Source organism: Pholis gunnellus (genome assembly GCF_910591455.1).
Source record: "Pholis gunnellus genome assembly, chromosome: 23".
Lineage (NCBI taxonomy): Eukaryota > Metazoa > Chordata > Actinopteri > Perciformes > Pholidae > Pholis > Pholis gunnellus.
Window position 1 is genome coordinate 4,439,372 of NC_136550.1, and position 15,391 is coordinate 4,454,762.

The 15,391-nt window shown below is 43.1% G+C and overlaps 3 protein-coding genes across 7 annotated transcripts in view; 1 reads left to right on the forward strand and 2 right to left on the reverse strand.

The window, feature by feature from the left end:
* On the reverse strand, positions 1 to 5,935 carry aadat (aminoadipate aminotransferase). Of its 2 annotated transcripts, none has more exons than XM_079185110.1 (14): positions 5,771 to 5,935; positions 5,388 to 5,459; positions 4,253 to 4,421; positions 3,878 to 3,986; positions 3,665 to 3,739; positions 3,363 to 3,572; positions 3,181 to 3,246; positions 3,023 to 3,105; positions 2,779 to 2,875; positions 2,015 to 2,076; positions 1,830 to 1,894; positions 1,403 to 1,509; positions 433 to 534; positions 1 to 272 (listed from the first exon to the last, which is right to left on the reverse strand). In XM_079185110.1, exons 2-14 carry the CDS (start codon positions 5,452 to 5,454, stop codon positions 231 to 233), a joined length of 1,254 nt encoding a protein of 417 aa, XP_079041236.1. In that variant the 5' UTR covers positions 5,455 to 5,459; positions 5,771 to 5,935; the 3' UTR covers positions 1 to 230. The 2 variants fall into 2 exon arrangements, with proteins under 2 accessions (XP_079041236.1, XP_079041237.1); XM_079185111.1 differs by lacking the exon at positions 5,771 to 5,935 and adding an exon at positions 5,603 to 5,687.
* Positions 3,095 to 9,599, forward strand: ino80b (INO80 complex subunit B). 3 transcript variants are annotated; one of them, XM_079185113.1, is made up of 6 exons: positions 3,095 to 3,163; positions 6,742 to 6,867; positions 7,372 to 7,546; positions 7,655 to 7,809; positions 8,445 to 8,617; positions 8,707 to 9,596. In XM_079185113.1, the coding sequence occupies exons 2-6, from the start codon at positions 6,828 to 6,830 to the stop codon at positions 9,160 to 9,162; spliced, it is 999 nt and encodes a 332-aa protein (XP_079041239.1). In that variant the 5' UTR covers positions 3,095 to 3,163; positions 6,742 to 6,827; the 3' UTR covers positions 9,163 to 9,596. The 3 variants fall into 3 exon arrangements, with proteins under 3 accessions (XP_079041239.1, XP_079041240.1, XP_079041238.1); XM_079185114.1 differs by lacking the exon at positions 3,095 to 3,163 and adding an exon at positions 6,298 to 6,517 and having other exon boundaries at positions 8,481 to 8,617; positions 8,707 to 9,599; XM_079185112.1 differs by lacking the exon at positions 3,095 to 3,163 and adding an exon at positions 6,298 to 6,517.
* The window catches only part of intu (inturned planar cell polarity protein), a gene marked incomplete at its 5' end in the record, with an annotated part of 22,136 nt that continues 16,337 nt past the window's right edge, over positions 9,593 to 15,391 (reverse strand). For both annotated transcript variants that reach the window (XM_079185109.1, XM_079185108.1), the window contains 2 exons: positions 9,593 to 10,127; positions 10,200 to 10,342. In XM_079185109.1, coding sequence (XP_079041235.1) covers positions 10,016 to 10,127; positions 10,200 to 10,342 — 255 coding nt within the window. In that variant the 3' untranslated portion in view covers positions 9,593 to 10,015. The remainder of the gene's footprint in view (positions 10,128 to 10,199; positions 10,343 to 15,391) is intronic.

Consider the following 15,391-nt stretch of genomic DNA (forward strand, 5'->3'; position numbering starts at 1 on the left):
TAAATGTAAGACATAAAGACATCCTCCCTGTGTAGTGCAATTCACAGTATTTTTCTTCTTTTTGTAAAACTCATTGATCTAAGTACAGTACATCCAGTTCCTCCTCTTGACTATATAGACATAATCAGAGGTTACACAATATCAAAATATATTAAAGCTTAATAATATATTTGAAAATAGAATCCTTTCACAACAAATACAGCATCTTCTCGGGAAAACTACATCTTTGATCACAAAGCCTCTTTGATGAGAGACGAGAGTCTTCTGAAAGCCTGTTGAAGTGATCGTGAGAGATTAGTCATTATAGAGTGTGTGTGTGTGTGTGTGTGTGTGTGTGTGTGTGTGTGTGTGTGTGTATATATATATATATATATATATATGTATATATATATATATATATATATATATATGTATGTATGTATGTGTGTGTACCTCGTCCATCTGCTCTGGTGTGGAGAGAGAAAAGGCCGCTCTGACGTAGGGACAAGGGTCACTGCTGTTGATCATGAAGACACCTCCAGGAACCAGCAGTACCTTTTAAAACACACACGACTCAGGCTTTGTACAGAGCAAGGCTAGCTGTTTCCCCCTGCTTTCAGTCTTTGTGCTAAGCTAAGCTAATCCGCTGCTGTGCTGTAGCTACGTATGTAACCGACAAATACCAGAGTGGTATCAATCTTCTCATCTAACTCGTAGCAATGTCAAAACTATTCCTTTCAAATCTTTTCGGAAATATTGCAATTTAAAAATCCCTGATCTGCTGTTACGACAGAGAGGCCTGAGAGCAATTATTACAGCTTTGAATCATGGGAAGGATAAAACACTGACAAAGACTCTCTTCAAATCTGAAGTGTCGGTTTTTTTCTCCTCTGTTCGAGAGAGACTGGGGAGTCTTAAAAACTGCTGTGAGGAAACTGTGCAGAACCTTGGAAAAGCCTGATTGTACCCACTCATGTTTATCCTCGGCTAATCAGCTACCCACTAGCAGGGATTTACAAATGTGTGTGTGTGTGTGTGTGTGTGTGTGTGTGTGTGTGTGTGTGTGTGTGTGTGTGTGTGTGTGTGTGTGTGTGTGTGTGTGTGTGTGTGTGTGTGTGTGTGTGTGTGTGTGTGTGTGTGTGTGAAGGAAATCACTCCGTTGCTAAACCCACTCACAGTGCACACAATGGCCACTTTAAATACACCATCCTACACTCTATTCAGACACCAAAACCAGCCTGGTGCGAGACACAGAAAAGCATTCTGGGTACCTGCATATTCTTTGCATATTAGTAGTACAGTGTGTGTGTGTTAACCTTCAGTGGACAGAGTTAATTGGGTTTTGTTCCGTATTAAGCCACAAGAAGAGATTAATATGTGAGGCTTTAGACTGAAACACAATAAGGACACAACGTGTGCTGACCTCTTTCTCCAAAGCTCTCTGCATGATGAGCTGTTGGGTATCAGCTATGCCCTTCACTTTGATCCACAGGAACATACCTGCCGACGGGGTGTGCCACTCTGCTACATCTATTAACACACACACACACACACAAGGAGAAAAACAAGAAAAGCCTGGGTGTGTGCTTCCTGACACATCAGGATTTCCCTTCTGTGGTCTTTGTTGTCAGCTCATCTCTGAAAATGATCATCGCTGTAACTACATCTGGACTATTTAGGTAGTTTACACTTTCACAAATGTCGTGGTTGTTGTTCCATGTGACATAAATCAACACTTCAATGTGGAAATGACTTAACGTGTAGTTCCTATAATGGCCACTAAGTGCGTCTTTACAACAGTTATGTTTACATCAAGTGTGTGTTCCTTTCTTTTTACTTTCTTCACAAACCTTTGAGCCACTTGTCTGCAGAGCTGATCATGGCGTCGCGTTGTTTCCTGTAAAACTCAATCACCCTGTGAGAGGAAACAGAAACAGAGTGAATGACTTGTGTTATTGGCACTGTGGGCGTTAAGAAACGGATCTAGTTGCTTTTCTTTCACCAGTCAAACCAGTCATGCACGGATGCGACGTACCCGTCTATGTGCTGGAGGAAACCCTCTCGGCCCCAGCTGTGCAGCAACTGAGACACCATGAGCTGGACGGATGAAGCACGCAGGTTATGTAATGCAGTGACTGGCAAAGGCTGAAGAAGCCACATGATTTGACTGTAAAATGAGCCTTTCTATCAGCACAGTGCAGTTGGAGCACGACACACCTTTCTTTCTTGATAGAGCATAAATATTTGTCATTGAGTTATTGCCAACGTTTAGTCCAGATTAGAAGAGAAAGCAGCAGCGAGGATTGAAACACAGCAGATCTTTTTGCAGATCCTAATTAATCTCCCTCATCTTCCTCATTTAAAACTCCTCTGCAGCTGCTGCTCATCCAGACGCGCAGCAACGTCCTGTTTGGCTTCAGCCGTAGCGTGACGACACACACACACACACACACACACACACACACACACACACACACACACACACACACACACACACACACACCTTCTCGCTGGTGAGGCTATACAATCCTAGCGTGCCTGAGTGACGGGAACAGAAGCTGGAAAGACTCCAAAACTGCACCGCCCTGATGTGTGCTTACTGCTGCACGATGAAGTAATGCATAATAAACTTATGTTGCGTTTTTGGTTTTAGATGCCAAGTTGATGGAGGATTCACAGAAAGCGTCAAAGACGTTAGACAACAGTAGACAAGAGTTTAAAATGAATAAAAGTAAACGACAAAGTTACTCAACACAGGAACGCAAGATGTTGACGGAGCAGGATTAATGTTTCATTCACCTGCGTGAAGGTACTCGTGTGCATTGTCGAGGCCTGGATGTGCAGCTCCACCCGGTGCACCAGCGGTTTGGGACCGGTTACGAAACCGATCCTCAGCCTGGAAGGCACAGACACACATCAACATGCTGGTGCATTTCTGCATAATGTGGCTCAAAGTTAAGATTTACCTCAACTGGAGAAAAAAAAAGATGTGACCGGTGGGGAATTACACGAGCACATTAAACCGATAGACACAGACGCTCACCCTGAAGACAGGATCTTGGAGAAGGAGTCTGTCCTGATGACCCTCCCGTCAACGTCCAAGGAGAGAAACGTGGGAGCCCACGGCTGCCAAACAGTAACAATATTAATGAAAAATCGTGGATCAGTTTGGATCGTGAACGAGGTGAGTGAACTTTGTACCTTGTCAAACTGCAGGAAGTAGTAGGGGTCGTCCTCGATGATGAGCATGTCGTACTGCCTGGCCAGCTATTAAACAGACGGGAGGACGTTAGTGGAAACCAGCCTTGTAACAAGCTCTAATTAGCAGAGTCATAAATCATATGCAGTGTGTGCATCTAGGGCTGAGGGGGGGGAAGACAAACCTCGTACACTTCCTGCTTCCTCTGAGTGGTCATGGAGGCCCCGGTGGGGTTACCTCCATTGGGGATGGTGTAGAGGACCCTGGGGGCGGTGCTGCCGGGCTTTTGGACCTCTGAGGGGTCCCACCGAGACAGAACCTCCTTCAGGGCTGCGGGTATCATGCCGTGCTGATCGCTGGGAACGTTGATCAAGTTGCAACCGAGCGGCTGGAGCTACAGAGGAACGACGAAAGGGGAGAGGGTCACAGAAGGTTGAGCAACTGTACGTGTGTGTGTGTGTGTGTGTAAAAAGAAAGCGCTCTCACTGCTGCCAGTGTGCCTGAATACGTGGGTGCATCCAGCAGAACGTTGTCTCCGGGGTTCACCAGCATCTCAAACACCTAAAACATAAACAAAATCTGAAATCACTTTTAAAATCATGTTTATAAGCAATTAAACGATCCTTTTGTTTTTAACATTTGACCCTGGCTACACAAACAGCGTGAGGCAGTAAAGGGCAGCGTTGCAGCTGGTGGCACCTTGCAGAGTCCTTCCTGGCTCCCCGTGGTCACACACATGTCCGTCTGGGTCGGCGGGTTGTGGAGGTCCTTCTGCAGGCTCTTCATCCACGTCAGCAGCTCGGGTACTCTACACAGGAACGGAGATTACACTCACATCTCTCTCACTGAACTGAATCTGCAGGTGGAGCGAGTCACTCGAGGCTTTGGAGTTTACAGAGGTTGTAAAAAAAAAAAAAGAGATAACGGCTGTTTGCAGAATGATAACGATGTTTACAGATCGTAAAGCCCTCTGAGGCAAATTTGTGATTTTGGGGCGATGCAAAATAAATTGAACACACTTTTCTGGTGTAGCTAAGTGTCTCTGTACCGAGGGTTCCTGTGTTGATGCCTCACCCGTTAGAGGCAGAGTACTGCAGGGCCCTCTTCATCGTCGTCTCGTCGAAGGTGAGCGTCGCTCCGTTCTTCATCTTGAAGGATGCCGACTGGAAGGGGAAGGTGTTGGGGTTGGGCGCTCCTCCGGCCAGAGAGATCAGGGACGGAGGCGACCGCTGCTGCAGCTCGGCTTCACGCGGGTGGAGAAATAGATTAGATGGAGAAAAAAAAATCTAATACACGTTTAGGCAATTAATGTATTTATTAATTGTGTTTTAGCACTTCAATGACTGCTTCTCTGTGTGTGCAATCAAAATATGGCCCAGTTTTAGCCTCCTGTGCTCAATAAATTGACATGTGTTAGACATTATGCATCACTAAAGCCTGACATTAACCGACATGGTAATGGACTTCAGGTGCTCTGCAGAAAGCTGCATGCACCGCACCAGTGGTGTATAAAGTACCCAAAAGCCATACTTGAGTAAAAGTAAAGATACCTTACTGGAAAACGACTCCAGTAAAAGTGAAAGTCACCTATTAAAATACTACTTGAGTAAAAGTCTTAAAGTATCTCATATTTACTGTACTTAAATATCAAAAGTAGTTTTCTGATATTAAATGTACTTAAGTATTGAAAGTAAAAGTACAAGTACTTTACGGGTCAAAGCCCCCGTGCCGGTCAGTAGTGGGATCGCGCCTGAGAATAGACGCTGTAGTGCAGCCTGAGTAACACAGCGGGACCCAGTCTTTATACACTCTTTCTACTGTTCAACAAACAGCTGATACTACAACAACAACGTGTTTTCTTGTCTGTGCGTAATGATCGTCTCGTCTGTGTAATGAGACGACTGGAGTCATTATACTGGAGCACGGCAAAATAACACACGTGAAAGTGTTGTCTCAGTTAGTCATTTTTCTATTTTTTAAAATAGATTTTATTTTGTAGCGAGTAACGAAGGTTTCAGGGGAAATGTATCGGAGTCAAAGTATCAGTTTTCTTTGCAAAATGTAGTGAAGTAAAAGTAAAAGTCAACAGAAATATAAATAGTAAAGTAAAGTACAGATATCCAAAAAAACTACTTAAGTACAGTAACGAAGTATTTCTACTTCGTTACTATACACCACTGCACCGCACTAGTAATAAATAAATACTTACTCAGCACCCGGATAGGGGAGGTCTTTCTAGCTGCGCTCACAGCGGTGAGAAACCGAGCGTAATTCATGGTTCCTGCGAAATTATAAAAATGATAAACATTTAACCCTCACATATCGATTTATACACTGTGTTTTGTGTTTAGTATAAAACGTTGCAACTTAATAACTACAAACTTATAATGGTTTCCACGATGCACAATGATTGCGTTACTCAACTGTAATCCCTACTTTGAGAAGATAAGAGCAGCAGCACCGTTACGTTTGATTAATGTACAATAAGATGTGTTAAAGTGAGACACGTGCACACTACAACGAGCACGTTAACGTCAAGTATACTGAACGAATTACGGGTTTAACTCGACCACATTCAGCTGTGTAACTGACCTTGCGTATCTCGGCTGAAGCGCCCAAGTGGCTTCTGGGTAACGTATTTCTTGAAACTAGTGAAGTGTCGGTCGCGAACGAAACGGCTCTGAGAGCCGGCTCTTTGACGTGAACGACGGGAGCCGGCTCCTGATTGGAGCCGTTTTTTGTTGTTGTTTTTTTTCTCTCTCTCTCTCTCTCTCTCTCTCTCACTCTCGCTCTCTCAAGCCGCATTTGATTGGTCAATATGTGTGGTCCTGTGCCTGCGCTGAGCAGATGGGGGAGGGGCGGGAGTTACACAAACAGCACAGCACACAGCAAGCACACGAACAGAAAAAAAAACACATTTATAGCTAGCAATTCATTTACTTCGCTTATATTTTGTAAATGTTCTTGTTGGAGTCGATGTCACATAACTCGTTAGATTCATTCACAATAAAGAAAACTGATTAAAACCGCCGGTTATTTAATGTATTTGTTCTCCACTAGATGGCAGAGAATCGAATGTAACGGTTAAAAACGACCGGAAGTGACGAAGAGGATGAACTTCCGTGTTGTTTTCTTAGCTCAATCGAGCTAACTAGCTACTCAAGACAAACCGTATAACGAGAGCTTCGTTTAAAATCAGTTTCAGTTAAAAATTGCCTCAGATTTACAGTTTGTGTCACGTCTTTTTCTTTCAACGTGAATGTTTTTATTCGATGGGAGTTTTGTTCGGGCGTTGGGTGCATGCTAGAGACCGAGTGAGCGCTCTCTCGGCTAAATAAGGTAACGTAAAGCTAAATAAGGTAACGTAAAGCTAACGGCCGTGTTCACAATTAACCGTACGCCTGTATCATTTAAATGGAAAATAAATGAGCCGTTATGGCTTAGCTAACACAACAAATACAGAACATTTGCATGCACTTAAATCCACGTAAGTGTTTCCTTCTTTATCAACGCTGCATTAACTACATCCAGTGTTAAGATAACAGGTGTGTTTCTCTCCTCAGGTAAATAACGTTGAGATGTCTGCTGCCACGTGAAGCTGCAGACTGACGGTCCTGTTCTTGGCTTTTACATCCCCGGCGTCGTTTCAATGGGGAAAAGAAAAGACATGATTCACCCCAGGTTCCTTGGTGAGTATATTCCTCCATTAATGTTATAATGTTGAAGCTGTTTTATGTGTTGGTTCAACTTTATGGTCGTTTTGGAGGTTGTAGTTGCTGTTTTATTGTATTGCAGTTATGCTGAGAGGTGTTTCTAATATTTTGTCCACCCCGTATGTATCAGGTTAGAGGGTTGGCTGAATAACAAACACCTCTCACCTGTATAATACAGTTTAACATCATCACTAACTGCACACCAAACAGTTGAGTCAACACCTGTTTAAACAGCAGAATTACTGGTTATGTTGGATGCATGTAAATCTAAATGAGCTGTATCACATCATCTAGTGTGGCTGAAATTTAATTCAATTCAATGTGGCTTTATTGGCGTGACTATTATGCAAATTCCTGATCTCTGAGTGGGTGTGTGTCCTATACTGCTCTACATGCATTTGCTGCAATGGCAAATCAGTCTAAAATCATTATTTACTAGTTTATTGTATTCATGTGTTGCTTTCCTCTCGTCCTCTGCAGGTGAAGGCGGCTCCAGCCTGCACAGCGTTCACAAGCGGAAACACAAGAAGCACAAGAAGCACAAGAGGAAGCACCACAGCTTCCCCGAGCTCCCGGAGCCCGTCGTGCTTCCTCGTCCTCCTCCACAGCTCCGCCTCAAGATCAAACTGGGAGGCCAGACGCTGGGGACCAAGAGGTGAGGCGGGGCGCTGAGCGGGGGCCGGTTTGGTAGTGAACCTTCGTGTCGGCGCTCGTTTCCATCTAAACCAACAATCACTCGCTTCTGTTTCCCCGTCCGTGACAGCGTTCCCACCTTCACCGTGCATCCCGGTGTGGCTTGTCCTCCCTCTCCCTTGATGATTATTAATAATGTCGATGATGACGATGACGACGATGATGAGGACGATGAAGACGACGATGAGCCCTCTGTGCCTTTGGAGCAGTATCGGGCCTGGCTGGGTAAGTTACAATAGTTTAATACTGAGATACTTTACACTGGAGCTTGATGACAAGTTATATTCTGTTGTTGAGATTTTGATTCATGGGTCAAAATATTAGTGAATGCATAGTTGTCAAGCTGTTACATTGAAACAAAATAAGACCAAAAAGCCAGAGAAACAGGCATGCAGGACGTAGTTTGTCCTCATCAGGAGGAGTGTGCCCTTCTCCTGGTCTTAAAGGCTTCGTTACATCTAAAAGAAGCGAGTTTCTAAATGTAGTTGGAGCTGATGTGAACAATCCGTTATCTGCTCTCACCCCTCGTTCAGTTAATTTTCTTTACAGGTTGAGTCAGTTCATACTGAATTTATTATTTCCAACACAACCATCTGAGACAGAAAACTCTCTGTACCAGTCATGTCCACACGGAGGTCGGGGGTCAGGAAGTAACATTATTTAATAGTTGTACATATTTACATTAATGAAGACAACGTCCCCTGAATGCTAAATATAATTTCTAATGGATAAATGGATATTCTCCTTCATTCAAATCAAGAATGCAAGTTAACTTCATACTAGTGGTTTTTTTATGTAGCATGGTCGAGACAATGTTCTGGCCGTGGTTAAACGACACATTCATGTTTGTCCTGTATCAGATGAAGACAGTAACCTGGCCACATCCCCTATGCCAGACATAGACTCAGACTGCATGCTGAGGGTTCCTGTGGACGAGGAGGAGCGGTGGCTGGACGCTCTGGAGAAGGGAGAGCTCGACGACAACGGGGAGCTGAAGAAGGAGTTGGACGAGTCTCTGCTCACGGCCAGACAGGTGAGGAAGCAGGAAACGCGTACTTCCGTCCACCATAATGTAGCTGTAATCGTATATCCCTGAGTGTTTGTGCTTGTGTACATGTTCAGAAAGCCCTGCTACACAAGCAGCAGAGCCAGCCTCTCCTGGAGCTGCCCATGGGCTACAAGGAGAAAGAGATGACCGTAGAGATGATGCAGAAGCGGGAGGAACGAGCCCGGAAGAGGCGCCTGCAGGCGGCCAAGAAGGCGGAAGACAGCAAGAACCAGACGATAGAGAGACTGACGAAAACCAGCAAGGCCAAGATCAAGAGCATGCGAGAGAGGAAGTCCAAGCTGAATCAGTGTCCCATGATCCGGTACAGCGACTGCGTCCAGGGCATTGCCGTCTCCTTCCCCTCGGGGGTCACCCCGCCGGCGCCAACGGCTCCCCGTCCTCCACCGGCAGCCCCGGTGAACTGCGGGGTCAGCGGCTGCACCAACCTCAAGAAGTACTGCTGCTCAAAGACCGGGGTTCCTCTCTGCAGCCTCCAGTGTTACAAGAGGAACCTGCTGCTCGAACTTTAAAGGGACGAATAAATTACAAATGGACGCAAATGTAGTTCTGTTACTGCGCCGAGATGTGATGAAGGTGATGGAGGTGATGAAGGTGGGTACCGTCCACGTGGTCATATTGATAAAATGCACACTGTACAGATGTGTGTAATTTGGACTTTACATTGACGTATTCATAATAATGGTTTTCCAAGCAGAGACGCTGGCGACACAATTTAATTATGTACATTATTAAATGTTCAGAACTAGAAACCGTAGTACCAAAGACATTATAATTTCCATTTGTGCAGTGTCCGTTTGAAGACGACATCAAATTTATATTTTTGTCAAGTTGGGAGAAAGAGTACCATTATTTCCACTTCCTTGGTTTATTTATCATTTTGTCAATAATGTAAAATTATGTTTAGAGGCGCGTGAAGGTTGTTAAAGAATAAAAGAGAAACGGCTTTCCTTCTTTAATCTCAATTTTGTAACAAGTGACTCAAATTCCATACAAAACTGTACATCTTAAATTAGGTAACAAATGGTGACAATATCAATACAACCTTATTTGTCCGGTCTACATGGAGACTCGTGCTTAGTAAACTTTACAGCCGCTGACTGCTCTGAGCAGAGGTTTACACCAAAGTGTCTGAGGTATTCATGAACTGAGTGGCTTTCCGTCTACACACAGACTCTTGCACACATCTATGGTGAGCAATGAGGCCCAAAAAAAGCAGTTGCTATTTGCGACAACCATCGTAAAAATTCCCCACATTTGCGCTCGAGTTCTTTCAGGAAGCGCCTCAGTTTGATTTGTTTTCCTGAGAGTGGAACAGAAGAAGAAACGTTGTAGTGTGAGAGTCCATTGTCACAGATGTAGTAATCACAAGGCCAGGCCAAAGGAGAGTCTGAAGGCCATCTCTACTGGAACTTCTGCCACCGAGTCATGGAAACACACGTAGAACTCCTGAGGGACGGGCTCGAGCAGCATCCGTCTGGAAAAACAAGATTGGCACATGAGGAAAAAGGCTCAAACGGTGCAGTTTGTGGATAAAAAGCTGACGTACCCGATGACCCAGTAAGTCATGGTGGGAGCAGGCTTCCTCTGGTCGGTCCAGTTCTCAGGTTTACACTGAAACAGGACCCCGTGTTCCTTCACGGGACCCAGACCCCAACCACCGCCCTGAGGCCGGTCTGCAGCCCGACGGCCCTGCAGGAGAGAAAACAACACGCCTCAATCGGTTGATTCATTAAAAGCATCAACGTAGAGAAGGTTCTTTCTCCTTGAATGGTGACGGAGGAGAGTCGAGGCTTCTCAAAGCGTGTCCGACCTCAGGAACTAATTTAGATTATTTTTGAATCACATACTATACTATGACTTTAAAGGGAACATCGGAGTATCTCAAGGAGATTAACATTAATAAATACTGTTAGATGTAGTCCAAATGTCATTGTCCTATGTTGTCCATTTTTTTTTGCTGTCCCAATTGACATTGGCATCCCTCCTCGTTAGTATAGTGGACAGTATCTCCGCCTGTCACGCGGAAGACCGGGGTTCGATTCCCCGACGGGGAGAATTTATTGCACCAAGAAGCAACTTTACCACTAACCATGTTGTTTTTATCAGTTCTCTTGGTTGCAGAAGTAAAACTAGAAGACGTAGGAAATTCTAATTATTTCACCCTTGAGTCAAAGTGGACATTTGTGCTAAATTTGCTACATTTCCCTCATGGCGAGATTCTACTTTCTACATGACAATGGGGTAGACGTTCTTAGGGACAGATGGATATATAGACAACACTGAAACATTAAAAGAAACAAAAAAGAGCTAATGTAAAAAAGTGAGTTTTTAAAAGTGATTGATCAGGAAATTCAGTTTGCTCCCCTGATGTCCAGGGACAGTAACAGAAAAGCCTCTGTTTGCCACCTCTGGATTTAAAGGGAACATTGTAGGATCTCAGGGAGATTAATATTAATAAATACTGTTAGATGTAGTCCAAATGTCATTGTCCTATGTTGTCCATGCATTTGTTTTTTGCTGTCCCAAATTACATTGTCATCCCTCCTCGTTAGTATAGTGGACAGTATCTCCGCCTGTCACGCGGAAGACCGGGGTTCGATTCCCCGACGGGGAGAATTTATTGCCCGAGGAGCCACTGACGCTGTTATTCTTGATCACATTAGCATTTCTCATGGTTGCAGAAGTAAAGCTAAAACCACAAGACAAAAAAAGAAGGAAGTCAAACCTTATCTTCATGGCGATGATTAATGTGTTTGTAGGGTATGTTAATCTCCCTGAGATCCTACAATGTTCGTTCCATTCAAATCCAGAGGTGGCAAACAGAGGCTTTTCTGTCACCGTCCCTGGACTTTGGAATGACGTACCTGAGGACATCAGGGCAGCAAACTGAATTTCCTGATAAATCACTTTTAAAAACTCACTTTTTCAAATTAGCTCTTTTTTGTCTGTTTTAATGTTTCAGTGTTGTCTATATGTCCATCCGTCCCTAAGAACGTCTGCCTCATTGTCATGTGGAAAGTCAAATCTCGCCAATAGGGAAATTTTGCAAATTTAGCTCAAAGTTCAACTTGGACTCAAGGGTGAACTAATTAAGATTTCCTACGACTTGTAGTTTTAGTTTTAATTCTGCAACCAGGAGAACTGATAAAAACAACATGGTTAGTGGTAAAGTTGCTTCTTGGTGCAATGAATTCTCCCTGTCGGGGAATCGAACCCTGGTCTGTAGAAGTGCAATGGATTATAAAACTCACAGTTTAGATCATATCACGGTTTTTGAGTCACGGATCGGATAATTTTTCGGATCAGTAAAGAAAGGGGGGGGGGTCGACAAATATAACTTTGCTTTCCATTTATTCATTAAATAACTTCAAGAACACTTAAAGCAAAGAACTTAGGGCTATAGTCTTACATGAGACGTTTAGCATTAGGACTACACTTTTTTATGTTTTTGGGTTGTCTATATTTCCGCATGTCCCTACATATGTCCATCCCATTGTCATGAAGGTCATATCTCAGGAACGCCTTGAGTGAATTTTTCATTCAAATATTTCATTTACAATACTGTAAGACAAAGAAAAGCAACAAACCATCACAACTGTGAAGCTGGAAGAAGCTAATGTGGCATTTTAGCTTAAAACATAGTTTTGCTGCCAATTTTCTATCAATCAATTAATTAATTGAGTAATTGTTTAAACTCTAGTCCCATGTTGTAAGAGCCTAAATTTTGACTTTTTAATACATTTTTCTGACATACTGTACTATGACTTTTCTCAACATACTTTACTATGATGGTGGGGCGCTGGTCATAGAGTGGAGTGTATGAGGAGTGCGGAGGAGTCAGTGTCAGTGGGGTAGACGTTCTTAGGGACAGATGGACATATAGACAACACTGAAACATTAAAACAAACAAAAAAGAGCTAATTTAAAAAAGTGAGTTTTTAAAAGTGATTGATCAGGAAATTCAGTTTGCTGCCCTGATGTCCAGGGACAGTAACAGAAAAGTCTGTTTGCCACCTCTGGATTTAAAGGGAACATCGGAGTATCTCAAGGAGATTAACATTAATAAATACTGTTAGATGTAGTCCAAATGTCATTGTCCTATGTTGTCCATCCATTTTTTTTTTGCTGTCCCAATTGACATTGGCATCCCTCCTCGTTAGTATAGTGGACAGTATCTCCGCCTGTCACGCGGAAGACCGGGGTTCGATTCCCCGACGGGGAGAATTTATTGCACCAAGAAGCAACTTTACCACTAACCATGTTGTTTTTATCAGTTCTCTTGGTTGCAGAAGTAAAACTAGAAGACGTAGGAAATTCTAATTATTTCACCCTTGAGTCAAAGTGGACATTTGTGCTAAATTTGCTACATTTCCCTCATGGCGAGATTCTACTTTCTACATGACAATGGGGTAGACGTTCTTAGGGACAGATGGACAAAGGGACGGATGGATATATAGACAACAATGAAACATTAAAACAAACAAAAAAGAGCTAATTTTAAAAAGTGAGTTTTTAAAAGTGATTGATCAGGAAATTCAGTTTGCTGCCCTGATGTCCAGGGACAGTAACAGAAAAGTCTGTTTGCCACCTCTGGATTTAAAGGGAACATCGGAGTATCTCAAGGAGATTAACATTAATAAATACTGTTAGATGTAGTCCAAATGTCATTGTCCTATGTTGTCCATCCATTTTTTTTTTGCTGTCCCAATTGACATTGGCATCCCTCCTCGTTAGTATAGTGGACAGTATCTCCGCCTGTCACGCGGAAGACCGGGTTCGATTCCCCGACGGGGAGAATTTATTGCACCAAGAAGCAACTTTACCACTAACCATGTTGTTTTTATCAGTTCTCTTGGTTGCAGAAGTAAAACTAGAAGACGTAGGAAATTCTAATTATTTCACCCTTGAGTCAAAGTGGACATTTGTGCTAAATTTGCTAAATTTCCCTCATGGCGAGATTCTACTTTCTACATGACAATGGGGTAGACGTTCTTAGGGACAGATGGACAAAGGGACGGATGGATATATAGACAACAATGAAACATTAAAACAAACAAAAAAGAGCTAATTTAAAAAAGTGAGTTTTTAAAAGTGATTGATCAGGAAATTCAGTTTGCTCCCCTGATGTCCAGGGACAGTAACAGAAAAGTCTCTGTTTGCCACATCTGGATTTAAAGGGAACATCGGAGGATCTCAAGGAAGATTAACATTAATAAATACTGTTAGATGTAGTCCAAATGTCATTGTCCCATGTTGTCCATACATTTTTTTTTGCTGTCCCAATTTACATTGTCACGCGGAAGATCGGGGTTCGATTCCCCGACGGGGAGAATTTATTGCCCGAGGAGCCACTGAGGCTGTTATTCTTGAGTACATGGTTGCAGAAGTAAAGCTAAAACCACAAGAAATGTCAAACCTTATCTTCATGTGTTTGTAGGATATGTTAGGGATTTAAGTTGTAAATTGAATATCTTGGGTTTTGGTTTATATAGTTTATATAGATACTTGTATCTACTATCTATACTTTTATACTTGTAATCAGATGCAGATGAGGCTCTGAAAGACTATTTTGACTCTACTGTGGGAAGTATTCAGTGATGCCCATGGGGAGGACACTGACACTCTCACTCACTGCATAACAGACTACATCAACTTCTGTGTGGAGAACACCGTACCCACCAGGACTGTACGGTGTTTTTCCAACTGAAAACCTTGGATCACTCCTGAAATAAAGGCCCTCCTCAAGGAGAAGAAGAGGGATCAGTCATCCACCCCTCCCCCCATCCAGTCCTCCCTGTTGCTGCAACCTCCATTGTCTGCACCCCCTGCAGATTGCCAGGCCAAAAGTAAAACTAAAACCAAAGTAAAACTAAAACTACAAGACGTAGGAAATTCTAATTAGTTCACCCCCTGAGTCCAAGTGGACCTTTGAGCTAAATTTGCAAAATTTCCTGAATGGTGAAACACATTAATGACTGACATGAAGATAAGGTTCGACTTCCTTCTCTTGTCTTGTGGTTTTAGCTTTACTTCTGCAACCATGAGAAATGCTAATGTGATCAAGAATAACAGCGTCAGTGGCTCCTCGGGCAATAAATTCTCCCCGTCGGGGAATCGAACCCCGGTCTTCCGCGTGACAGGCGGAGATACTGTCCACTATACTAACGAGGAAGGATGACAATGTAAATTGGGACAGCAAAAAAAAAATGAATGGACAACATAGGACAATGACATTTGGACTACATCTAACATTATTTATTAATGTTAATCTCCTTGAGATCCTACAATGTTCCCTTCAAATCCAGAGGTGGCAAACTGAGGCTTTTCTGTCACCATCCCTGGACTTTGGAATGACGTACCTGAGGACATCAGGGCAGCAAACTGAGTTTCCTGATAAATCACTTTTAAAAACAAACTTTTTCAAAATAGCTTTTTTTGTTTGTTTCAATGTTTCTGTGTTGTCTATATGTCCATCCGTCCCTTTGTCCATCTGTCCCTAAGAACGTCTACCCCATTGTCATGTAGAAAGTCGAATCTCGCCATGAGGGAAATTTAGCATAATTGGCACAAAGGTCACAAGGGTCATTAGAATTTCCTACGTGTTGTAGTTTTACTTCTGCAACCAGGAGAACTGATAAAAGAAACATGGTTAGTGGTAAAGTTGCTTCTTTGTGAAATGAGTCCTCCCTGTCGGGGAATTGAACCCTGGTCTGTAGAAGTGCAATGGACCATAAAACT